Here is a 25,469-nt window from a genome sequence, read left to right as displayed (position 1 = left end):
AACTTCTTTTGACATTAATAGGTCGGACCAAAGTTTGACTTTTAGATTTATTAACCATTGTCTGTATTCATGTGAATTTGGCATATAATTTACTGGGGTTTCTTGGATGAATCTTGTCTGTTTAGAAATTAAGTGTTATAGAAAACAAGTAATGTTTAGGGAAACAGATGTTTGGTGGTAAAATGGGTTACTGATCTGACTGCTGTTTGGGTTGGGCTTGTCATCTCTGTTTTTCTCCACACCTGGCTTCACCTGCGACTAGCCACCCTGACAGCTGATGAAACCGTGGAGTATTTCTGTCTGTATTAAAGCCAGAACGGCTGGGCCTGAACGGAATCCCAGGATGTATGGTGCATTTGGAAAGTTTTCAGACCCTGACTCTCCACATTTTCTTACGTTACAGCTGTATTTTCAGCTGTATTTTAAAATGTATTAATCTACACACACACACACTACCCAATAAGTAAAAACAGGTTTTTAGAAATGTTTGCAAATGAATTAAACTGAAATATATTTGCATAAGTATTCAGACCCTTTACTCAGTACTTTGTTGAAGCACCATTGCCAGCAATTACAGCCTCGAGTTGTCTTCGGTAAGATGCTACAAGCTGTATTTGGAGAGTTCCTCTTCTCTTCAGATCCTTTCAAGCTCAATCAAATTGGATGGGGAGCATCACAGCATAGCTATTTTCAGTTCTCTCCAGAGATGTTTGATTGGCAGGGTCACACCAGGACATTTGAGACTTGTTCTGAAGCCACTCCTGGGCTGTAACGCTTGGCATTCAGGTCAAAGAGTTCAATCTTGATTCCAACAGACCAGAGAATCTTGTTCCTCATGGGTCGGAGTCCTTTAGATGCATTTTAGCAAACTCCAAGCGGGCTGTCTTGTGCTTTCACTGAGTGGCTTCCCTCTGGCCTCTACCCTAAAGGCCTGATTGGTGGAGCGCTGCTAAGATGGTTCTCTGAAGGCTCTCGAAGGTTCTCCGAAGGCTCTCGAAGGTTCTCCGAAGGCTCTCGAAGGTTCTCTGAAGGCTCTCGAAGGTTCTCCGAAGGCGGCTGCTGCTCTCGGAGGTTCTCTGAAGGCTGCTCTCGAAGGATCTCTGAAGGCTGCTCTCGAAGGATCTCCGGAGAACTCGAAGGATCTCCGGAGAACTCGAAGGATCTTGGTCACCTCCCCGACCAAGGCCCTTCTCCCCCAACTGCAGCCAGCTCTAGGAAGTCTTGGTGGTTCCAAACTTCTTGCTCTGACATGCACTGTCAACTGTGGGACAGACTGGTATGCCTTTCCAAATCATGTCTAATCAATTTAAATTGACCACAGGTGGACTCCAAACAAGTTGCAGAAACATCAAGGATGATCAATGAAAACAGGATGCACCAGACCTCAATTGAGTCTCATAGCAAAGGGTCTGAATATGGTATGTTTTTTTTGTTGTAATTTGCAAACATTTCTAAAAAATAAAAACTTTTCACTTTGTCCATATGGGTTGTGTAGATTGAGGGGCAAAATGTATTTAATCTATTTTAGAGTACTTTCCAAATGCACAGTATGGAGGATGTTGTTCCTTTGCTGTAAAACTGGAACTGCATCACCCAGGGGATTCCATGAGTTGTATTTTATCTGATCCAACAAAATAGGGAACTGAAAATAAACTCTCAGTAGTGTCATCTATGCTTCTCCAGCTGTGTGAGAAATGTTGCTGGCTCTCAAGTTAACCTTAAATCTACCATAAACGCAGTGAATTGACATACTAGCATAAAACTATTTAAGGAGTTTGAATCAAAATCAGGTCATTTTTGTAACATTTAATTAGTGACAAATAAACATATTGGTTTCATAAAGTAATATTTGGAATGAAAATTCCAATAAAAGAAATACTGAATGTCAGAAGAGAACAGAAATGCTGTCCTGTTGCTGGTTTTCAAACATTGTCACACTGTTGCAGTTTGAAATGCATTTAAATCAACCTGTAGGTGTAGAATGATTTGCCGCCATTGGTATTGAAAAGGTCTTCAAATTAAAGTTGGAATCATTCAATAACAATGGATATTGACTCATATCCAGTTTAGACTTGTCCAAATGTAACTTGATGACTGGAGGGTATGGGATTCACACTTCTCGAAGCCACTACGGCTCAAGGATGCTCATTCCAGTGATGAGCCCATCCTAAAGTGCCATCTTTAGAGTTGTAGGGACAATCTCAGATGACACCCTATCCCCATAGAGTCCACTACTTCCAACCAGATCCCCATGTGGCTCTGGTCAACAGTTGTCCAGTATTTCTCAGTTGGTATAGCATGGCGCTTGCAACGCTAAGGTTTGGGTTTCAATTCCCACGGGGGACCAGTAGGAAAAAAGTGTGCTGTCGCTTTGTTGTGCTCTCCTGGCTGATTAGACTGCAGTCCTCTATAAGAGCATCTGCTAAATAACAAATGTAAATATGAGAAGTAGGCCATCTTTCCTCATGCATTCCTTTTCAAGATGTCCTCCATCTGCTGGAAGCTGATACAGGTGAGTAGCACTCTGGTCCCCATATACATCTTGCCATGTTGTTTCTGGGCCTGTGTGGCAAAATCCTCAGTTTTAAACTGAACCACAGCCTCACCAATGCCATTGCCATCTTGATCATGCAGAATGTAGATAAACTGTTCAGTCAGAGGAAGGTCGCAGAAAAAATATTTTATTTCCATTTTCGTCACATCTGACTGGAGGTTTCGTACGTAAACACATGTCTGTGCTGTGGGAAACGGTCTCACCCTGGGTCTCACAATCTGATGTTTCTCCTCGCTTCGCTCTGACACTGCTAGTGTTGGCTTGGGGTTGCCATGGTGTCTCCCAGTTGACAACATGGCTTGCATTTTCTCCTTGGTGACAGATGAGACGTCTATGGCCTGGGAACCAACATGGCAGCCGTTGAGGTTCAAAGCATAAACGTAGTCTTCCGTTTGGTCGAATATTACAAACGCCGTATCTGTCCTCTCGCTATCCTTATACAGTAAGTGTAATATTTTGCTGTTGGTGATGTTCGGACAGCCAAACAATTCTTTTATCTCAGTCTTCGTTATTGTTTTGGATAGATTTTTGGCCATAATACAGTACTCCACGCTCGTTGAAAGGGACTCACAGGATCTGGGCCTCTTCGGTGACCGTGACAGTGATCTGTCTTCAGAGAGCCTCTTGGCCCAGGTCCTGTGTATTTCTCTGGCAGGCTCATACAAGCTTTGTCTTTGGGTTCTGTATGAGGGTCTTGCCCTGTCCTGGTGCTGCATTTCCTTGGATTCTAGTGAGGGTCCATCTCTCTGGATTGTATATGAGGGCATTTCTTGGGGCTTGTATGAGGTTCTCTCTCTCTGGGTTGTGGGCCTATACAAGGGGTTTTCCAAGGGGTCATATGAAGGGTTCTGACACTGCTGGATGGCATAGCTCCACATCTCCTCAGAGGCCCCACGGACCTCCACGCTGATGCAGCCCAGTTGCTGGTGGTTGAATCTTAGGGCATCACATGCGTCCTGGGCATGCCCAAACTTTACAAGACAGCCCTGTCTCACACCCAGCTTCACATTAGCTATCACATCCTGGACCAACAGGCCTTTGAAGAAGTGGCAGATCTCCTGGCTGGTGACAGTCTTTGGCAGGCCAAAGAGCCTGACGTAGCCTGGTCTTGGCCTGTAAGCTTTATCTGGTCTCCTTAGCTCACTCCCAGGCACAGCTGTGTCATCAGTCCTGAGTACACAACCGACAGGTGGGCTATTGGCCCTGAGCATAGGACCAGGTGCTACTGTCGCTTTGCTGTGCTCTCCTGGCTGATTAGATTGCAGTCCTTGGATAACAGCAACAAGGCCGAATAGTAGGGCTGTGGCAGGGTCGGGCAAGGGCAGCAAAGGCTTCTCCTCAGGTAACAACTCTGGAATGAGCTTCTCACTCTGTAGTTTGGACTCCATTTTTCGTTGCAGTTCTGCAACGCTACTAATATGTAGGGTCACCGGAGACCCTCTAAGAAGAGTTCCAGAGCGCCTTATTGCATGCTGGCCATCTCTCTCTGTAGTGAACACAATGAACGCTTCACCAAGGTGTCCTCCTATAATATATACACCACCTTCTGGGATGTATAAATTGGTAAAGAATCTGCGTATGTCTTCAGTCCCGGCCTTAATATTCAGACCCTGCAACCGAAGTACTATGGTCATATTGAACTCCTTTTATCTGGCAACCAGAGATCTAGAAACAGATAAACAAACACAAAAAAACATGACCATGAAGCAGAAATCAAGTTATTTAATACATTTTAAGAACAGCAACAAAAGGATAAACATTTAAATGGGCACACTTTTTAAAAACTCATATTAAGAACATCCAAATTCCAGAATTTCCATAGAAATTAAACACGTTAAGTAACCAACAACACAACTGATGAACGCTGGCACGCGGTACATTATTATGAACACCTGGTTGGCAAGCTAGTTAGCCCGGAGGCACGGTGACTGTGAAATGAGACTAGCTAGCCTGCCCTGTAAGACAAAACATTTAAGAATATTTCAGTTAAAAAGATAAAACAGCTCAACTTCTCAAATTACTTACCAGATGAAAACCATAACAACTCTGGCTCCTCTGTATTTTAACCTTTATATCGTAAGTTTGTGTGATGCTGATAGGTCGAAATATTGTCCCTTTATGAGCCCGACCACATTAACTGTGCACAAGCTGCCACATGCGTGCATTTTATGGGAAAGTAGGGAGGCGCGAGAAAAGTGGCGCGAGCACACGCCCCAAAAGACAGAAGGGTTTGTGGGTAAAATAACAGGAAGTCAGTTTCTCTACCATGGCAACGGGGATGCTACTTGTGTGCGGATTGGCACTATTTCTAACAATAAAATCAAACCTACTTCACTCCCAGCAGTTTACGATTTCGTTTCAGCGTCCTTCAGACTGCGGCGTGGAACAGTTCTACGACATCTCCAGTCAGTCCTGTGTGAAATGCGGACCGAACCAGAGTACGAGGGCAACTGGTGCGTTATCAATGCTGTTGTTGGTTGTACTGTGACTAACGGGCTACCTAATTAGCAGTACGCTAATCTACTCCAGTCCGGGTTTGTTGTAGAGTAAATCGTGTTGTTTAAAACATTACGTGTACGAATAGAACAGGCTCAACCATCTTTGCTAAATAGTACTTAAATACAGCAGTAGCGAATCATAGGGGAGGAATGTATTGCAGTAAGCCACCTGGCTAGCTAGCTGGTTAGAATTGGATAATAATGCAGCTAATATAGTGTAAACTGGCCTGCTAGTTGCATTGTCCTATATGTAGACTATGTTAGCTGGTTCATCAGTCAATAAGATTGCTGCAGGTATTGTTTGCTGAGAGAAATGGCACTGATGGTTTACAACGTAACCTACAGCTGTGTCTACTGTTATAATGTCTTGTGTTAACCAATTACCCTCTCCTCCTTCATCAGGTCTGTCTTGTGAATGTGTGACTGGGTTCAGAGTTCTCGCCACCAACGGAGCTTCCATCACCTGTCAGAAGTGTCCACTAGAAAAACCGGTATATTCTTATTCTGTACTCCTAGACAGTAGATGATCACACCATATAATACAGTACAAAATCAGCTATTTCTATTTACTTATCATTCACCGACCAGTTTAAAGGTATCAATCAATACAGATTGTCCTGGGAAGTGTGCTGAACACAGGAGATTGGTGGCACCGTAGTTGGGGAGGACAGCTCATGGTAATGGCTGGAGGGGAATAAGTGGAATGGTATCAAATACATCAAACACATGGTTTTTATGTGTTGAATGCCATTCCATTGCTACGTTCCAGCCATTATTATGAGGTGTTCTCCCCTCAGCAGCCTCCACTGGTGCTGAACTGCATGTGTTGTTCTGCCTGTCTCCTGTAGGCAGTAACAGAGGATGGCTATGGGTGTATCGTCTGTCCGGGCAGTCTGACTGAGCAGGGAACCTGTCAGTGCCCGTCTGGGAGTATACTGGGTAAGTAAAAATGGGAGTATACTGGGTGAGTAAAACTGGGAGTATACTGGGTGAGACAGCAGCTGGAGGAGCCACGTCTACAGGGGATGTGATGGTGTTTATGGTGCGCCGCTGTGTGCTGCTAATGTTGTATTGTTGTACTGTAGTGGAGCGGGATGTCCAGGGGAACCCTCTGGAAGAGGCCAGGTGTGAGGTGTGTAACGGAGCTGAACCTGCCCTCTCAGCCCCTAACAGCTACAGAGACAGGTACCAGACACAGCCAAGTCTTTCTGCAGAACAACTGATATTTCTGCTCTAAACTCTCAGATGGCATGACTTGTTAAGATTCTGCTTATTGAACATTTTATTGTCTGTCTGTCTGACTGTCTCTGTCTGTCTGTCTCTGCTCTAAACTCTCAGATGGCATGACTTGTTAAGATTCTGCTGATTGAACATTTTACTGTCTGTCTGTCTGTCTGTCTGTCTCTGGCTGTCTCTGTCTGTCTCTGCTCTCTTGTCTCTGTCTGACTCTGTCTGACTCTGCCTGTCTCTGCCTGTCTCTGTCTGTCTGTCTCTGTCTGACTCTGCTCTCTTGTCTCTGTCTGACTCTGCCTGTCTCTGTCTGTCTCTGTCTGACTCTGCTCTCTTGTCTCTGTCGGTCTCTGTCTGTCTCTGCCTGACTCTGCCTGTCTCTTGTCTCTGTCTGACTCTGCCTGTCTCTGCCTGACTCTGCCTGTCTCTGCCTGTCAATTCAATTCAATTCAATTCAAGGGCTTTATTGGCATGGGAAACATGTGTTAACATTGCCAAAGCAAGTGAGTTAGACAACATACAAAGTGAATATATAAAGTGAAAAACAACAAAAATTAACAGTAAACATTACACATACAGAAGTTTAAAAACAGTAAAGACATTACAAATGTCATATTATATATATATATATATATACAATGTATAAATAGTTAAAGGACACAAGATAAAATGAATAAGCATAAATATGGGTTGTATTTACAATGGTGTTTGTTCTTCACTGGTTGCCCTTTTCTCGTGGCAACAGGTCACAAATCTTGCTGCTGTGATGGCACACTGTGGAATTTCACCCAAAAGATATGGGAGTTTTTCAAAATTGGATTTGTTTTCGAATTCTTTGTGGATCTGTGTAATCTGGGGGAAATATGTCTCTCTAATATGGTCATACATTGGGCAGGAGGTTAGGAAGTGCAGCTCAGTTTCCACCTCATTTTGTGGGCAGTGAGCACATAGCCTGTCCTCTCTTGAGAGCCATGTCTGCCTACGGCGGCCTTTCTCAATAGCAAGGCTATGCTCACTGAGTCTGTACATAGTCAAAGCTTTCCTTAATTTTGGGTCAGTCACAGTGGTCAGGTATTCTGCCGCTGTGTACTCTCTGTGTAGGGCCAAATAGCATTCTAGTTTGCTCTGTTTTTTTGTTAATTCTTTCCAATGTGTTAAGTAATTATCTTTTTGTTTTCTCATGATTTGGTTGGGTCTAATTGTGCTGTTGTCCTGGGGCTCTATAGGGTGTGTTTGTGTTTGTGAACAGAGCCCCAGGACCAGCTTGCTTAGGGGACTCTTCTCTAGGTTCATCTCTCTGTAGGTGATGGTTTTTTTATGGAAGGTTTGTGAATCGCTTCCTTTTAGGTGGTTGTAGAATTTAACGGCTCTTTTCTGGATTTTGATAATTAGTGGGTATCGGCCTAATTCTGCTCTGCATGCATTATTTGGTGTTTTACGTTGTACACGGAGGATTTTTTTGCAGAATTCTGCGTGCAGAGTCTCAATTTGGTGTTTGTCCCATTTTGTGAAGTCTTGGTTGGTGAGCGGACCCCAGACCTCACAACCATAAAGGGCAATGGGCTCTATGACTGATTCAAGTATTTTTAGCCAAATCCTAATTGGTATGTTGAAATTTATGTTTCTTTTGATGGCATAGAATGCCCTTCTTGCCTTGTCTCTCAGATCGTTCACAGCTTTGTGGAAGTTACCTGTGGCGCTGATATTTAGGCCAAGGTATGTATAGTTTTTTGTGTGCTCTAGGGCAACAGTGTCTAGATGGAATTTGTATTTGTGGTCCTGGTGACTGGACCTTTTTTGGAACACCATTATTTTGGTCTTACTGAGATTTACTGTCAGGGCCCAGGTCTGACAGAATCTGTGCATAAGATCTAGGTGCTGCTGTAGGCCCTCCTTGGTTGGTGACAGAAGCACCAGATCATCAGCAAACAGCAGACATTTGACTTCGGATTCTAGCAGGGGAGGCCGGGTGCTGCAGACTTTTCTAGTGCCCGCGCCAATTCGTTGATATATATGTTGAAGAGGGTGGGGCTTAAGCTGCATCCCTGTCTAACCCCACGACCCTGTGTGAAGAAATGTGTGTGTTTTTTGCCAATTTTAACCGCACACTTGTTGTTTGTGTACATGGATTTTATAATGTCGTATGTTTTACCCCCAACACCACTTTCCATCAGTTTGTATAGCAGACCCTCATGCCAGATTGAGTCGAAGGCTTTTTTGAAATCAACAAAGCATGAGAAGACTTTGCCTTTGTTTTGTTTTGTTTGGTTGTCAATTAGGGTGTGCAGGGTGAATACATGGTCTGTTGTACGGTAATTTGGTAAAAAGCCAATTTGACATTTGCTCAGTACATTGTTTTCATTGAGGAAATGTACGAGTCTGCTGTTAATAATAATGCAGAGGATTTTCCCAAGGTTACTGTTGACACATATTCCACGGTAGTTATTGGGGTCAAATTTGTCTCCACTTTTGTGGATTGGGGTGATCAGTCCTTGGTTCCAAATATTGGGGAAGATGCCAGAGCTAAGTATGATGTTAAAGAGTTTTAGTATAGCCAATTGGAATTTGTTGTCTGTATATTTGATCATTTCATTGAGGATACCATCGACACCACAGGCCTTTTTGGGTTGAAGGGTTTTTATTTTGTCCTGTAACTCATTCAATGTAATTGGAGAATCCAGTGGGTTCTGGTAGTCTTTAATAGTTGATTCTAAGATCTGTATTTGATCATGTATATGTTTTTGCTCTTTGTTCTTTGTTATAGAACCAAAAAGATTGGAGAAGTGGTTTACCCATACATCTCCATTTTGGATAGATAATTCTTCGTGTTGTTGTTTGTTTAGTGTTTTCCAATTTTCCCAGAAGTGGTTAGAGTCTATGGATTCTTCAATTGCATTGAGCTGATTTCTGACATGCTGTTCATTCTTTTTCCGTAGTGTATTTCTGTATTGTTTTAGTGATTCACCATAGTGAAGGCGTAGACTCAGGTTTTCCGGGTCTCTATGTTTTTGGTTGGACAGGTTTCTCAATTTCTTTCTTAGATTTTTGCATTCTTCATCAAACCATTTGTCATTATTGTTAATTTTCTTCGGTTTTCTATTTGAGATTTTTAGATTTGATAGGGAAGCTGAGAGGTCAAATATACTGTTAAGATTTTCTACTGCCAGGTTTACACCTTCACTATTACAGTGGAACGTTTTACCCAGGAAATTGTCTAAAAGGGATTGAATTTGTTGTTGCCTAATTGTTTTTTGGTAGGTTTCCAAACTGCATTCCTTCCATCTATAGCATTTCTTAATGTTACTCAGTTCCTTTGGCTTTGATGCCTCATGATTGAGTATTGCTCTGTTTAAGTAGACTGTGATTTTGCTGTGGTCTGATAGGGGTGTCAGTGGGCTGACTGTGAACGCTCTGAGAGATTCTGGGTTGAGGTCAGTGATAAAGTAGTCTACAGTACTACTGCCAAGAGATGAGCTATAGGTGTACCTACCATAGGAGTCCCCTCGAAGCCTACCGTTGACTATGTACATACCCAGCGTGCGACAGAGCTGCAGGAGTTGTGACCCGTTTTTGTTGGTTATGTTGACATAGTTGTGCCTAGGGGGCATATGTGGGAGGGGATGCTGTCACCTCCAGGCAGATGTTTGTCCCCCTGTGTGCTGAGGGTGTCAGGTTCTTGTCCGGTTCTGGCATTTAGGTCGCCACAGACTATTACATGTCCCTGGGCCTGGAAATGATTGATTTCGCCCTCCAGGATGGAGAAGCTGTCTTCATTAAAATATGGGGATTCTAGTGGGGGGATATAGGTAGCACACAGGAGGACATTTTTCTCTGTTAGGATAATTTCCTTTGGAATTTCTAGCCAAATGTAGAATGTTCCTGTTTTGATTAATTTAATGGAGTGAGTTAGGTCTGCTCTATACCAAATTAGCATACCCCCTGAGTCCCTTCCCTGTTTCACACCTGGTAGTTTGGTGGATGGGACTACCAGCTCTCTGTAACCTGGAGGGCAACCAGTGGGTCTGTCTCCTCTATACCAGGTTTCTTGCAGGATGACAATGTCTGTGTTACCGATTTCTTTGGTGAAGTCCGGGTTTCTGCTCTTCAGGCCAAAGGCAGATGACCTCAGGCCTTGGATATTCCAGGATGATATAGTGAATGCTTTTTGTTCCATAGAGTGTCCAATGTTGTTGGTCGTGGTTTGGCCTCAGGCCAGTAAGTGTGAGCAGAGCCTGCTGAGCATCTGGTACATGCCATTGGCTTGGGCGAGTGTGAGTGTGAGAGTGGGGCTTGGGACTGTTTGCCCGTTCACTACTTGGGCGTATGTGTGGCTTCCATGTTGAGGCCCTCTTTGCGGGGGTGGGGTGCATGGGGTGGGCAGGAGTGGCATAGGTCTGATCTGAGGGGGCCTAAATGGGGTGTGGGCATGGTTGACGTGGGGGTGTTGATTGGTTGGGGTGGGGGTGTGGATGTGTCTGGGTGTGCGGTGGTCTGGATGTAATTCCTCTTGGCGTGGGTCCTCTATGTGTAGGTCCAGGGGGGGGTCCTGCAGGTCTGGGAGGGTGTCTCGCCGGTCTGGGTGGGGTGTCTATTGATCTGTTGCTCCTGTGTGAAGTGTTGGGGATATGTTTGAGAGCGATGTCCTTTAGAGTTCGGGCAAAGGTGGGCACTGCTGCCTTGTAGAGGTGGACCTGGTCATAGAGGCTGTTCAAGTCCAGGGTGGAGTGGTGGGCCAGGAAAACATTTGGTTTTGAGGCACAGTCACGGGAAATCCTTTCATTTACCCGCTGTATTGTGGCAGGGTGGAAGTCTTTTCGTGGTAGCAGGGTGGAGATAACCACTTGTGCGTTGGGGAAAGTAGAAGAAGCCTTTTCAATCACTCCCTTCAGTGCTGTGGCCACTCTTTCTTGCTGTGCTCTCAGGTCGTTTGTGCCTGTGTGTATTATTATGTGGCTGGGTGAGCCTAGTTTGGCCTCAGACAGAAGGTCGAGGGCGCGCTGGGTGTTTGGACACCAGAGTTTAGACACACTGTGTTTGGGAAAAAGTTTTTTTTCTTCTATATATTTCCCATTTGAGTCCATAAGTAGTACAATCTGTGTCTTGTGTTTGTCCTCAGTGGGTATGGGGGGGTTGTCAGAAGGGCTATCAGGCAGGCTGACAGGGGGGGGGTGCTCAGAGGGGGTGAGAGCCGCTGGGCTTGGGGTTCTTCATTTGCGTCTGCTAAATTACTTAAATGTAAATGTAAATGTCTGTTCTGCTGTGATGTCGACTCTATGGTCAGGGTCTGGTGTGGACTGTTCTGCTGTGGTGTCGAGACTTTTGTTGGGTGCTGAGGTGGGCTGTTCTGCTGGCTTCTCCGTGGGGGTGGCCACCTCTCTAGTGGGTTGTTCTCTGTCGCACGCCGTCCCCCTCAACCTCTCCTCCATCCTCCTCACCCTCTCCTCCATCCCCCTCAACCTCTCCTCCATCCCCCTCAACCTCTCCTCCACCAGCAGTCTGACACTCTCCTCTAGTGCTCTGTTCTGCTCCTCTTTCTCCTGTTGTATTTGTCTCACCACTGTCCAAAGTGCAGATATGTCTCTGTCCACCTCCAGCTCTCCGGGTCTGGTTAAGGGGCTGTTGTTGTGCTGGACTGTTGTCTGGGTCTGTGCTGACTGAAGTGTAATCACCTGCTGTTCCAGCTCCACCTGCCTTATCTCCAGCTGGGTGAATTTGTCCTTCATTTCAAAGAGGGAGTGGTAATCTGTGCTGGGAGGTTGACTCTCTGCTGGGGGTTGCTCGTCTGTGGGGTTACATAATGAAGAGGTCTGGTCTGACCCGCTCGGTGTGGGGGTATCTTTATCAAGGGAGAGCTTCTCCTGCTGGGCTAATTCTTTGATTAGGTGAAAGTCCAGCTGAAACTGTTTGTGATTACCCTGTGCCATTACTGTTCCGGAATTATAGATATTTATATTACTTGACTCAGAGTCCTCGTTATCAAGTATTCTGAGTTTCCACCCCTCGTTAATCCCCGCTCTCGTAACAAGGGGGTAGTGTGCTAATATAGCACTGTGCCATGCCAGGGGATGGTTTGTGTGGAAGATAAGGTTGCTGATGTTCCCATTTTTGTAATAGTCAGCAAAAAGTGTCTCTTGATTTTCCATAAGGAGCTTCAGTTTGTAATCTTTTCTTGCCTTATTATTCTTTACATGCACAGGGTACTGTATTTGAATTACCTCTGAACAGCAGGAGGGAGCTTCTAAGGCCTCTCCATTTGGTTGGGGTAAACTGTGTGACTCTCCTGCCATTGTTGGGCTAATGGGCTTTGACACCTCTCACTTGACACGTCGGTGCTAGTTGAAGCTGTATCAAGCTTGGCAGAATTATGTTAGAATTCAGTCCTTATAAAGTAATGTTGTGTATTTCTTCTACCTCTCTATAGTGCTGTTTCTTGTATTATGGTCTCTTGTTTCTTTAGAGGTTTCACTTTGTTGTCCTTTTTCTTTTCCTTTTTTTCTGTCCTTATTTTGTCTTCCTTTCTTCTGTTAACTAGATATTTTTGTTGTTGTTATTCTTTGTAAGCTAGCTAGCTTCTTCCAGGAGAGTCCCTAGCAACTGCTTAGCAACAAGTAAACAATTCAGTTAGCAATTCAGCTAGCTAAGATAACTGTACAATTTTATGAAAAATAGTTACTTTTTCAAAAGCCTGTCTTTTTGGTTTGTTCCTTGTTTTGCCTGTCTCTATCTGTCTCTGTCTGACTCTGCTCTCTTGTCTCTGTCGGTCTCTGTCTGACTCTGCCTGTCTCTGTCTGACTCTGCCTGTCTCTGTCTGACTCTGCTCTCTTATCTCTGCCTGTCTCTGTCTGACTCTGCCTGTCTCTGCCTGTCTCTGCCTGTCTCTGTCTGTCTCTGTCTGACTCTGCCTGTCTCTGTCTGACTCTGCCTGTCTCTGTCTGACTCTGCTCTCTTATCTCTGCCTGTCTCTGTCTGACTCTGCCTGTCTCTGCCTGTCTCTGCCTGTCTCTGCCTGTCTCTGTCTGTCTCTGTCTGACTCTGCTCTCTTGTCTCTGTCGGTCTCTGTCTGACTCTGCCTGTCTCTGTCTGACTCTGCTCTCTTGTCTCTGTCGGTCTCTGTCTGACTCTGCCTGTCTCTGTCTGACTCTGCTCTCTTGTCTCTGTCGGTCTCTGTCTGACTCTGCTCTCTTGTCTCTGTCGGTCTCTGTCTGACTCTGCCTGTCTCTGTCTGACTCTGCCTGTCTCTGTCTGACTCTGCTCTCTTATCTCTGCCTGTCTCTGTCTGACTCTGCCTGTCTGCCTGTCTCTGCCTGTCTCTGCCTGTCTCTGTCTGTCTCTGTCTGACTCTGCTCTCTTGTCTCTGTCGGTCTCTGTCTGACTCTGCTCTCTTGTCTCTGTCGGTCTCTGTCTGACTCTGCCTGTCTCTGTCTGACTCTGCTCTCTTGTCTCTGTTAGGTGTCAGAGATGCCAGGCTTCCCTCATCAACACCTCTCAGTCCTGTATGTGTGGTTCCAACATCCTGGTGAGCCCACCCTCTATAATACGTGTGTGTGTCATGTATGGGTTTAAAATGAAATACAAGTCTAGAGCATCCGTGAATCAAATGTCGTGTTTCTTTACAGGCTGGAGGTATGTGTTTCCCTCCCAACAACCTCCCTACAGCTGTGAACCCTAATGTCAACTATGCCGAGCTGGTAAGTCAACACAACAGGGCCCAGTTTTTCAAATGTTATCTATCTGGATGTTGTCTATTGGATAAGATTAAATGCATAGAAATAGAACAAATAATTTACTTGAATGGGGTATTCCATTGTATTCATTCTATTTCTCTGTTTTATTCCTATGATAGGCAAAATCCAGGTAGATACTGTAATTTTTGAAAAACTGGGCCCAGAGCATCAGTGAGCCTGCTGTAGTTATGTGACTGTGGAATTATAGTAACACTGTTTGGTATGTTCCCCCTGTAGTCCCTTCCTGTGCAATCAGCATGGTTCTCCACAAACCTCTACTCTTCAGCAGCTGCCTGCTTGGTAAAATATACAGCCTCTCAAATACCTGTTCACCTTTCTGTCACTGGACGATCTATGTGCACTTGTCCGTGTGTGTGGTGTGTCCTGCAGGTGTTCTCTGACCTGATCGTGTTGGTATGTGTTCATTGTACAGGTGTATACTAACCTGACAGCATGCCAGGCATTGGGGAACATGTGTGTGATGAACATGCACTCCTTCAGCAGCGTGGCCAACGATGCCTGTGGTCTCTACAACACCATCTTCAGAGCTACCGCAGCCCTGGGATCTACACAGGACATATCCTACTGGTAACCTCTAACTCTTTTCCTGACCCCTAACCTATAACCCCTAAAACATCTTCTGAAGATCTACTCTTGCTCTGGAGTCTCTAACCACTGTTTTCAACCAATAATGTCAAATCTGGAGTAGATCAATCAATGGAACTGTCCATTCCTGCCCCTGTGACTTTAGGAGAGCCAATCTCCCATGGCTTTACTACGGGGACCAGCCGGGTCTGGCCAACCGCGTGCTGCAGACAGAGCCACTTCCCACTGGATTCAGCTTCAAGGGACGCAACAGGGTCCGTAACACACACATTGACCCAACACTATTACCATAACACCTATGATGATCACTCCGATTCTATGTGCGTTGTCTCTCTTTCTCAGAATACAGACATCAACCTAGTGGCTGCTGTCTACAACGCCAGAGGAGACTTCCTCCAATGGGAGAAAGTGGGAGGAAACAACCTGCAGGTAAAACAGGAAGTTCATCTTGAGCCTGACTAGTGAAGGCTAGTCTTGCATTGCCACACTTTGCAGTCTCATAATGACTCCCATTCATATTGACCTTCAAGCTGAGCTGTCTACTGTAGTAATATTTGTAACAACCTGAGGTTGGGAGCAGAGCCCTTAGTGACACACAAGTCTTGCCTAAAGGTGCTCTTCTTTACATCACACTGCTGGTTCCAGTGTTGAGACGCCAGTGTTTCATGATACAACTCAGTCATAGATCAGTCGTTATCATTATTAGTTTTGACTTGAGGAAAGTGACTGTCTCCTCTCCCAGCTCTGTCCAGACACCGCCAGGAGACAGGAGGCAGCTTACACCTTTGGCACGGCCTACCTGGAGACTGTGAGTTTCTACCTCTATCCAGTGCTTGACTTGAACTGAAATGGGTTCCGGTACTCATTTTGGATGCCACTACTGTTTATACCGTATTTAGGTGCAGAAGCTCCACAATACTTTTGAGATAATATTCTGTAAGAGGAACAGGAGCTCGAGCAGTAGAACATTTGAGGTGCCGGGACTCAGATCCGGTGAACTCCTGCCCAAGTCAATCCCTGTCTCTATCTCGTCAACATGTGCTGTGGTGTTTTCTCATGGTGACAGTTGTTTTGCGTTCTCACTTAGCGCCAATTCTATTATGTATGTGTCTGTGTGTGTAGTGTGTTCTCTCCGTAGCAGACCTGTTGCGTGTTTATGCTGAGCCTTTATTCTACGATGTGTTTGTGGATCTGAGCCGAGGAGAGGACAGGAGACTGCTCCCCCTCCCCACACGTAACCTCAACCAAGAATACAACAGGAAGTTCATCAACCAAGGTGAATGTGGGAGGGAGTACATTTGTTTTAAGTCCTTTCTCCCTCAACAAGTATCTTGAATAAATGGTGTGTGTAGGTAACTTGAACGACTGGTACCTATCGAGACGTGTGTTACTGGTGGACACTCTGAGTGGGAGAGAGAAGAGCCTCGGCTCTCTGCCAAAAGTCATACGCATCGCAAGCAGCATCAGGATAGGGTGAGTTGCACACACAAACACACCTCCATGTAGGACTACACGCATTCATCAATGTTAGCAGGGTGTAAAAACATGTGTGTGTATTTATGACATAGGTTTCAGCTGGTGCCAGGGACCCAGAAGGGACAGGTGTTCCCTCCTCTCCTCTCTGTGACCTACTCAGACGTCCTCATCACTGCCCCAAACACACAGACTGTCTCTGTGAGTAACACATCACACACACACACACACACATACCTGATCCCACTGTAACTTCTGTGTGTTCTAGGTGTCGTTTGCTGTGGACTATGAGATGGACCAGACTGAGGCTCACATGAAGACTGATGTGAGTAACCAGGGGACAGAGAACGAGAAGGGTAATGCTGTTGCGATTGCATGTATAGTGAAGACCGTGTGTGTGTGTGTGTGTGTGTGTGTGTGTGTGTGTGTGTGTGTGTGTGTGTGTGTGTGTGTGTGTGTGTGTGTGTGTGTGTGTGTGTGTGTGTGTGTGTGTGTGTGTGTGTGTGTGTGTGTGTGTGTGTGTGTGTGTGTGTGTGTGTGTGTGTGTAGATCGCCCTAGGGGTGTTGGGTGGCGTTTCTGTTCTGTATTCCCTGGTGAAGACAGCCAGCTGGAAGAGGAGGATTGGCTCTCCTCTCATTGACATGGAGGTACCTGACCTTTAACCTGTAACCCCTGACTTCTAACCATTAACTTTAAATACCCAAATGCATTTATTTAAATGTAGAATTCGATTGCATGTTTGTCATATATTTTCCCTGACCTGTCTCTCTCTGCCTCTCCCCCAATATTTTTCTCTGCCTCTCCCCCTCTATTTTTCTCTGCCTCTCCCCCTCTATTTTTCTCTGCCTCTCCCCCTCTATTTTTCTCTGCCTCTCCCCCTCTATTTTTCTCTCTCTCCCCCTCTATTTTTCTCTGCCTCTCCCCCTCTATTTTTCTCTCTCTCACCCCTCTTTTTCTCTCTCACCCCTCTTTTTCTCTCTCTCACCCCTCTTTTTCTCTGTCTCTCACCCCTCTTTTTCTCTGTCTCTCAACCCTCTATTTTTCTCTGTCTCTCCCCCTCTATTTTTCTCTCTCTCACCCCTCTTTTTCTCTGTCTCTCACCCCTCTTTTTCTCTGTCTCTCACCCCTCTTTTTCTCTGTCTCTCACCCCTCTTTTTCTCTGTCTCTCCCCCTCTATTTTTTTCTGTCTCTCACCCCTCTTTTTCTCTGTCTCTCACCCCTCTTTTTCTCTGTCTCTCACCCCTCTTTTTCTCTGTCTCTCAACCCTCTATTTTTCTCTCTCTCCCCTCTATTTTTCTCTCTCTCACCCTCTTTTTCTCTGTCTCTCACCCCTCTTTTTCTCTGTCTCTCACCCCTCTTTTTCTCTGTCTCTCACCCCTCTTTTTCTCTGTCTCTCCCCCTCTATTTTCTTCTGTCTCTCACCCCTCTTTTTCTCTGTCTCTTACCCCTCTTTTTCTCTCTCTCACCCCTCTTTTTCTCTCTCTCACCCCTCTTTTTCTCTGTCTCTCACCCCTCTTTTTCTCTGTCTCTCACCCCTCCTTTTCTCTGTCTCTCCCCCTCTATTTTTCTCTGTCTCTCAACCCTCTTTTTCTCTGTCTCTCAACCCTCTTTTTCTCTGTCTCTCAACCCTCTTTTTCTCTCTCTCACCCCTCTTTTTCTCTGTCTCTCACCCCTCTTTTTCTCTGTCTCTCACCCCTCTTTTTCTCTGTCTCTCACCCCTCTTTTTCTCTGTCTCTCACCCCTCTTTTTCTCTGTCTCTCACCCCTCTTTTTCTCTGTCTCTTACCCCTCTTTTTCTCTGTCTCTCAACCCTCTTTTTCTCTGTCTCTCAACCCTCTTTTTCTCTCTCTCACCCCTCTTTTTCTCTGTCTCTCACCCCTCTTTTTCTCTGTCTCTCAATCCTCTTTTTCTCTGTCTCTCAACCCTCTTTTTCTCTGTCTCTCAACCCTCTTTTTCTCTGTCTCTCAACCCTCTTTTTCTCTGTCTCTCAACCCTCTTTTTCTCTGTCTCAACCCTCTTTTTCTCTCTGTCTCTCAGACCGTATTGAAGTTCCTGTTGTTTTACGCTGGTGATCTGGCTAACGTCTTCTTCTTCATCACCGTGGGAACAGGCCTGTACTGGCTCATCTTCTATAAGGTAGACAGGGACCCCGCAGACAGACACACACCACAGCCCCCCCCCCCACACACACACTAACAGACCTTTCCCTCTCTTGTACACCTTTACCTCTGACCTGTCTCTGGTCTTTACTCCTGTTTATACGGATTCTGATTTTATTCAAGGTTTTTCTCTTCTTTCTTCTCCTGGGCTGCACACTCAGACGGTGGAGGCAAGTCTTTCTCTTCTCCACCCCTCCTCTTTTCCTCTCCCCCTCCCACACAAGAACATTAAAAACATTCAAACGTGTGTGTGTGTGTGTGTGTGTGTGTGTGTGTGTGTGTGTGTGTGTGTGTGTGTGTGTGTGTGTGTGTGTGTGTGTGTGTGTGTGTGTGTGTGTGTGTGTGTGTGTGTGTGTGTGTGTGTGTGTGTGTGTGTGTGTGTGTCTAGGCCCAGCATTTTGTGTCAGTGCTGCTACCGTTACCAGGTCTGCAGGAGGAGAGGTTTGTGGCGTATGTGGGCTGTGCCTTTGCTCTCAAGGTGAGGCCATCCCACCCTCTTGACAGCTTGTATTATGTGTATGCTTCTACTTGTCTGAAATGTTGGTATTCAATGTCGGGGGAGCGACCCACAGTGTGGGCGCGGGGGAATTGCAGTGGGGTCGCCACGTAGAAAAAAGTATTATGTTTTGTTTTAAATGGCCGTGGGGATTACAGTACAGATTATTTGACAAATTAATTGTGATTTAGTAAATTATTTATATTGGTTCTCCTAATTTTGTAAGAGATAAAAATTAATTGAATGTTAATTGTTGATGTAAAATGTCAATTTTTCAGATTTCTAAGGTTGTGTAAGTATATAAATTGGTTCAAACCACCTAAAACCAACTACGGCATAGATGATGGTAATAAGAGCTACAGCAGGTTCTCACCACTGGTGGGATAACATGCTGTAACGTCCCCAAACGTGCAGAAACATCTAGTTCCAAAATTCTAATACTTTTCTGTTTTGTGTGCCAACGCTAAGGATACTGCTTTGTGGCACACCTATAGGAAAACTGTCAGGAAAATAGGGCTGGTGTTAATATAGGTGAATCTGTTGAAACTTGCACTTCAACTCCTATGTCTATCAGTGTTAGGATGCCAAGGATCCTAATAATCTATTAATTCATGAAACAAATCGAGATATGGAGAATAAACTATATTTTTCGGACAGTTTTTCCCAAGGCGGTGACATAGGTGCCAATGGCATATTAGAAGATCTGAAGGCCTCATCAATCCACACCTAGGAAGACCACATGACTTAACACACATGCACACACCCAAACCCACACACAGATTCTGACCCAATGTTCGGAACACAACATTAACATAAACCTGCACGGTCAAAGAATAACCCTTGTGTTTTATGGGGAAAACACTGCAGCTGAGCAGTCACTTGTTCATGGATCTGTGCTACTTCACAACTCTGTTCTCTTCCCTGAAGCACATGCAGATTTGGATAGTGAGAGGTTTTGCTGAGGAAGTGATTTCCCACTTTCCTGTGGTAACCTTGTGTTGGAGCCTCCCAATCATAATAATACATTTTTTGTGGAAAAAGGAACATATTTGCCTTTTTCATCCTATTTATCGAATAGCGGTGGAATTATTGGCCGATATCGATATATCGGTCATTATATTTGGGGTGGGGTCACGAGAAATTCTGCCGATAGAAATGGGATCCCTGCTGAAAAAGTTTGAATACCACTGGTCTAAATTGTCTTCCTGTCCCCCAGACTGTGCAGTTTCTCCATAAGCTGATCCAGCAGTTGTCAGTGGATATCTTCTTCATAGACTGGGAGAGACCGCGCGGCAAAGCCAACAAGACCATCCAGGGTACGTAGTCAAAAAACACCTTTTCCCCTTTTCTCTGAAAGTTGTTTTACCCCTCTGTCTCTGAATTAGACGTGACCATGATTTGGGTTGTTGTCAGGCAATGGCAACGGTGAGGCGAAGCACAGCCCTTCTCCTGTCAGCATCTGGAGGACCTACTTTGTGGCCAACGAGTGGAATGAGATTCAGACCATACGCAAGATCAGCCCCACGTTCCAGATCATGGCTGTGCTTTTCCTACTGGAGGTACACACACACATCTTCCTTCCCTCTCTCTGTCTCCTTGTCTGTGTCTCTCTCTCTCTTTCTGTCCCCTTGTCTGTGTCTCTCTCTGCCTCTCTGTCTCCTTGTCTGTGTCTCTCTGTCTGTCTCCTTGTCTGTGTCTCTCTCTCTTTCTGTCCCCTTGTCTGTGTCTCTCTCTGCCTCTCTGTCTCCTTGTCTGTGTCTCTCTGTCTGTCTCCTTGTCTGTCCCTCAGTGTCTCTGTCTCTCTCTGTCCCTCTGTGCCTCTCTCTGTGACTCTCTCTTTCCCATCAGAGAAATGGCAGCATTCTCCCCTGATACATTTCAAATCACTTTCTTAACGATCTCTCTGTGACTGTTGCTCTCTCTTTCTCTCTCCCTGTGTGTCTAGGTGGTTGGCTTCTCTAGTCTGGCCCTTAGAGACCCCTGGTCAGATCTCCAGCGCCCCCCTCAGGCCTACTCCCCTCCCTACAGCCTGACGCTGCGCTATGGCCTGGCCGCCACTCTCTGGCTCTGCATTGGACTGCTGCAGGTAGGTACACCCCTATGAACTGCAGACGTTGGTCAGACCTGTTACCAGAGTGGGTCTCTGGACAGGCTTTTTTCACTCTGTGTGTCTTTCACTTTCTCTCTGCAGATCATTTTCTTCACTGCTTTCCATGAGCGTTTTGTGGAGGATAAGATCCGTCAGTTTGTGGACCTATGCTCTATCAGCAACGTGAGTATCACTCTCACCGGGCATCCCTGGTGGCGCAGTGGTTAAGGGCACCAAGGTTGCCAGATGCACGGTGTACCGTCCGCCAGCTGTGCCATCAGAGTCCCTGGGTTCGCGCCCAGGCTCTGTCATAACCGGCCGCGACCGGGAGGTCCGTGGGGCGACGCACAATTGGCCTAGCGTCGCCCGGGTTAGGGAGGGCTTGGTCGGTAGGGATGTCCTTGTCTCATCGCATACCAGCGACACCTGTGGCGGGCCGGGCGCAGTGCGCGCTAACCAAGGTTGCCAGGTGCACGGTGTACCGTCTGACACATTGGTGCGGCTGGCTTCCGGGTTGGATGCGCGCTGTTTTTAAGAAGCAGTACGGCTGGTTGGGTTGTGTATCGGAGGACGCATGACTTTCAACCTTCGTCTCTCCCGAGCCCGTACGGGAGTTGTAGCGATGAGACAAGATAGTAGCTACTACAACAATTGGATACCACGAAATTGGGGAGAAAAATAAATACATTTTAAAAAAGAGCATTGTTTTAATGCTATCAGTCATTTAAACAACGTTTTTCTTCTGTCTTAGATTTCGGTGCTGCTGCTGTCCCACAGGTGTTTTGGTTACTACATCCACGGGCGCTCCGTCCACGGCCACGCTGACACCAACATGGAGGAGATGAACATCAACCTCAAGAGAGAGGCCGTATGTAGACACAGAGACGGACAGAGAGACGGACAGAGAGACGGACAGAGAGACGGACAGAGAGACGGACAGAGAGACGGACAGAGAGACGGACAGAGAGACAGAGAGACGGACAGAGAGACGGACAGACAGACAGACAGACAGACAGACAGACAGACAGACAGACAGACAGACAGACAGACAGACAGACAGACAGACAGACAGACAGACAGACAGAGTGTGTGTGTGTGGAATTGGGATGTGTGTATTTCGTTCCGATATTTAAAGCTATTCAACCCTTTCTCCCTCTCTCTCTCTGTAGGAGTCTCTGTGTGGTCAGAGAGGTCTCCTTCCCAACACAGACATTCAGACCTTCCAGATCTCTATCACCAGCCGCCTACGCCTGCAGTACGACCGCATCCTGGAGCCCCTCAGCAGGGTGGGGCTGTGTGTGTCTGTGTGTTGTTTGAGATCAGATCATCTTAATCAACAGGAAAGATATTCATGTCTGTTCTATGCCATGTGTTTCTATCAGAATATTCTGTTACGTTCTGTCTGAAGCTTTTAAAAATGTAGTTGTAGTTGTTGTTTTCATATTATTTCAGGTTACAACACATTTCATGATTTAGAATTTCAGATTACTTTGTAGAGTTCAATGGGTTAGGTACACTCAAGGGCATGGAAATATTTACCTTGTTCAAAGGTATATATGTGTTTGTCTCTAACAGAGAAATGGACCATCGCGGTTGGTGGACGCAGCCTCGGGACACCCCTTTGATCAGAGCACCAAAGCCTACCACACAATGAACCGTTTCCTAGGATCTGTCATAGACCATGTAAGATAAGATAAACATACCACACAATGAACCGTTTCCTAGGATCTGTCATAGACCATGTAAGTTATTAAGATACCAAACACCATGAAGCGTTTCCTAGGATCTGTCATAGACCATGTAAGTTATTAAGATACCACACACCATGAACCGTTTCCTAGGATCTGTCATAGACCATGTAAGTTATTAAGATACCACACACCATGAAGCGTTTCCTAGGATCTGTCATAGACCATGTAAGATAAGATAAACATACCACACAATGAACCGTTTCCTAGGATCTGTCATAGACCATGTAAGATAAGATAAACATACCACACAATGAACCGTTTCCTAGGATCTGTCATAGACCATGTAAGATATAAACACACAACACACCATCAGTCACTTCCTAGGATCTGTCATAGACCATGTAAGATATAAACACACAACACACCATCAGTCACTTCCTAGGATCTGTCATAGACCATGTAAGATATCAACATACCACACCATGAACCGTTTCCTAGGATCTGTCATAGACCATGTAAGATATAAACACACAACACACCATCAGTCACTTCCTAGGATCTGTCATAGACCATGTAAGATATCAACATACCACACCATGAACCGTTTCCTAGGATCTGTCATAGACCATGTAAGATATAAACACACAACACACCATCAGTCACTTCCTAGGATCTGTCATAGACCATGTAAGATATCAAACACACCATGAACAGGATCTGTCATAGACCATGTAAGATATAAACACACAACACACCATCAGTCACTTCCTAGGATCTGTCATAGACCATGTAAGATATAAACACACAACACACCATCAGTCACTTCCTAGGATCTGTCATAGACCATGTAAGATATAAACACACAACACACCATCAGTCACTTCCTAGGATCTGTCATAGACCATGTAAGATATCAACATACCACACCATGAACCGTTTCCTAGGATCTGTCATAGACCATGTAAGATATAAACACACAACACACCATCAGTCACTTCCTGGGATCTGTTGTAAATATTTTCACACACACCCTTTCCTGATGTTATGTTGTATTCTCTGTAGGCCCATCGGGACATGGAATACGTTGTGAGAGACAAACTGTTTTTTGAGAGAGTCATAGGGATGGAGTTCATGGAGCCTATGGACAAGAGCATCTTCTACAACGGTTATGCTGCAACCTTCCCTCCATCTTGTGCCAACATCACTTCTTTTTCAATCTTGGTTCCAATAGTTTATATGTATATACAGTACCAGGCAAAAGTTTGGAGCTGTTCTTGCCATAATATGGACTTGGTCTTTTACCAAATAGGGCTATCTTCTGTATTCCACCCCTACCTTGTAACAACACAACTGATTGCCTCAAACGCAATAAGGAGGAAATAAATTCCACAAATACATTTTTATCAAGGCACACCTGTTAAATGAAATACAATTCAGGTGACTACCTCATGAAGCTGGTTGAGAGAATGTCAAGAGTGTGCAAAGCTGTCATCAAGGCAAAGGGTGGCTACTTTGAAGAATCCCAAATATCAAATATATTTAGATTTGTTAACACTTTTTCAGTTACTTCATGATTCCATGTGTTATTTCATAGTTTTGATGTCTTCACTATTATTCTACAATGTAGAAAATTGTAAAAAATAAAGTAAAACCCTTGAATGAGTAGGTGTGTCAACTTTTGACTGGTACTGTATATATCTCAAAACATGGCAGATACAACAGTAATATGCGGTCTATGTTACTACATTACACACACTGTGTGGGCTGCAGATAAATGGTGGTCTGTGAACAAGCCTGGGCACCTGTATGACCTCTGAAATATGTCTTTATTCAACAGATGAGTCCCATTCGTTCAGTGACGTGCTGTTCTATGGGAACGAAGCCACTCTGTTGATCTTTGACACGCTCTTCTTCTGTGTGGTCGACCTGGGAGCACAGAGCTTCATACTGGCAGGCGTACTCACATACGTACAGCAAATGGTTAGTATTGTGGGTGTACTTGTTCCGGTCTTTGTTTGTTTGTGTCAGTTGTATAACAGCAGAAAATAACATTATTTATTTTCTATTCTAGATCTTTCGGTTAATCCGTAACGGTATTGGGCGGAGAAACCTGGCCAACAAAACATTGGTGGACAAGAGATTCCTGATCTAGTTTCTGCTGTCAGAATGGTGAAAGTATAGACCGGGCAATTCCAGTTCTCGGGGGCTGTTTGGTGTCACAGTTTTGCCCCAGCTAACACACCTGACTCCAATAATCAACTAATCATGATCTTCAGTTTAGAATGCAATTTGAATAATCAAAGCTGTGTTTGCTAGAGATGGAGAAAAGTGTGACAAGGGTATTCAACTCTTACCCTACGAGGTCTGGAGCTAGTTTTCTGTTCTACCTGATCATTAATTACACACACCTGGTGTCCCAGCTCTAAATCTGAAGAAAAGCCGTGGAACTGGTCCAGAGTTGAGCTTGAGTGGTATAGACTATAGTATGCCATGCCTTGTTAGCATGTAACAGCCTTGGTAGCTGTGTGACTAGCGTGGTTTAATTGTTTTGTTTACAGCTTTGGCAGGCTCTTTTTTTTTACAAATGCTTTTCTACTTGTTTACACAGTATTTTGTACATGTTCTTCACAGGGTCGATGATGTACATTTTGTAATTCAGTTTTTCTATGTGATCTGTTTTTACAAATTAAAACAATGGGTATATTGTCTCTTCATTCACTTCCTCTGTTATTGGCCCTGTACTTAGAGAGAGAAGATGGAGGGAGGTGAAGGTAGATGAGAGAAGGATTGTGGTACTTAAAACCATCCACACATTAGCTATTGGCTGCTGTAGTGGCATCATCATTTATTAACCTAACGTGCCAGGAAACATCTCTTCTGCTGAAGTGTGATGACCTTATTATGGCGCTATAAAACTAGATAACAGAGTAGGCCCAGCTCTGCTCCAGG

General features: G+C 45.0%; 2 protein-coding genes across 4 annotated transcripts; one reads left to right on the top strand and one right to left on the bottom strand.

The window, feature by feature from the left end:
* Positions 1-1,772: 1,772 nt before the first annotated feature.
* LOC123998305 (RNA-binding protein 12B-like) lies at positions 1,773-4,721 on the bottom strand. The gene is made up of 2 exons (XM_046303398.1): positions 4,580-4,721; positions 1,773-4,219 (listed from the first exon to the last, which is right to left on the bottom strand). The coding sequence occupies exon 2, from the start codon at positions 4,186-4,188 to the stop codon at positions 2,464-2,466; it is 1,725 nt and encodes a 574-aa protein (XP_046159354.1). The 5' UTR covers positions 4,189-4,219; positions 4,580-4,721; the 3' UTR covers positions 1,773-2,463.
* A 21-nt stretch (positions 4,722-4,742) lies between these two features.
* LOC123998303 (meckelin-like) lies at positions 4,743-25,234 on the top strand. 3 transcript variants are annotated; one of them, XM_046303395.1, is made up of 29 exons: positions 4,743-5,007; positions 5,455-5,543; positions 5,901-5,991; positions 6,138-6,237; positions 13,732-13,798; positions 13,899-13,970; positions 14,244-14,306; positions 14,440-14,594; positions 14,758-14,866; positions 14,955-15,041; positions 15,355-15,420; positions 15,735-15,888; positions 15,965-16,085; positions 16,181-16,286; positions 16,354-16,410; positions 16,635-16,733; positions 18,123-18,221; positions 18,406-18,414; positions 18,633-18,722; positions 19,957-20,056; positions 20,154-20,299; positions 20,686-20,826; positions 20,932-21,012; positions 21,581-21,697; positions 21,999-22,115; positions 22,405-22,512; positions 23,583-23,685; positions 24,358-24,500; positions 24,592-25,234. In XM_046303395.1, exons 1-29 carry the CDS (start codon positions 4,821-4,823, stop codon positions 24,670-24,672), a joined length of 2,958 nt encoding a protein of 985 aa, XP_046159351.1. In that variant the 5' UTR covers positions 4,743-4,820; the 3' UTR covers positions 24,673-25,234. The 3 variants fall into 3 exon arrangements, with proteins under 3 accessions (XP_046159351.1, XP_046159353.1, XP_046159352.1); XM_046303396.1 differs by lacking the exon at positions 18,406-18,414 and having other exon boundaries at positions 4,745-5,007; XM_046303397.1 differs by lacking the exons at positions 18,406-18,414; positions 18,633-18,722.
* Positions 25,235-25,469: the final 235 nt, after the last annotated feature.

The sequence above is a fragment of the Oncorhynchus gorbuscha genome, linkage group LG15, assembly GCF_021184085.1.
Source record: "Oncorhynchus gorbuscha isolate QuinsamMale2020 ecotype Even-year linkage group LG15, OgorEven_v1.0, whole genome shotgun sequence".
In the NCBI taxonomy this organism is placed as follows: domain Eukaryota; kingdom Metazoa; phylum Chordata; class Actinopteri; order Salmoniformes; family Salmonidae; genus Oncorhynchus; species Oncorhynchus gorbuscha.
This window is presented reverse-complemented; position numbering and strand designations above follow the sequence as displayed.

What these genes read in the sequence shown, in the direction of transcription:
- LOC123998305 (XM_046303398.1), bottom strand. Translation starts at nt 4,188, where the DNA reads ATGACCATAGTACTTCGGTTGCAGGGTCTGAATATTAAGGCCGGGACT.
- LOC123998303 (XM_046303395.1), top strand. Translation starts at nt 4,821, where the DNA reads ATGGCAACGGGGATGCTACTTGTGTGCGGATTGGCACTATTTCTAACA. An exon ending in CAAACACACAGACTGTCTCT is followed by an intron (nt 16,287 to 16,353) that starts GTGAGTAACACA and finishes TGTGTGTTCTAG; the next exon opens with GTGTCGTTTGCTGTGGACTA. An exon ending in CTCCTCTCATTGACATGGAG is followed by an intron (nt 16,734 to 18,122) that starts GTACCTGACCTT and finishes TCTGTCTCTCAG; the next exon opens with ACCGTATTGAAGTTCCTGTT.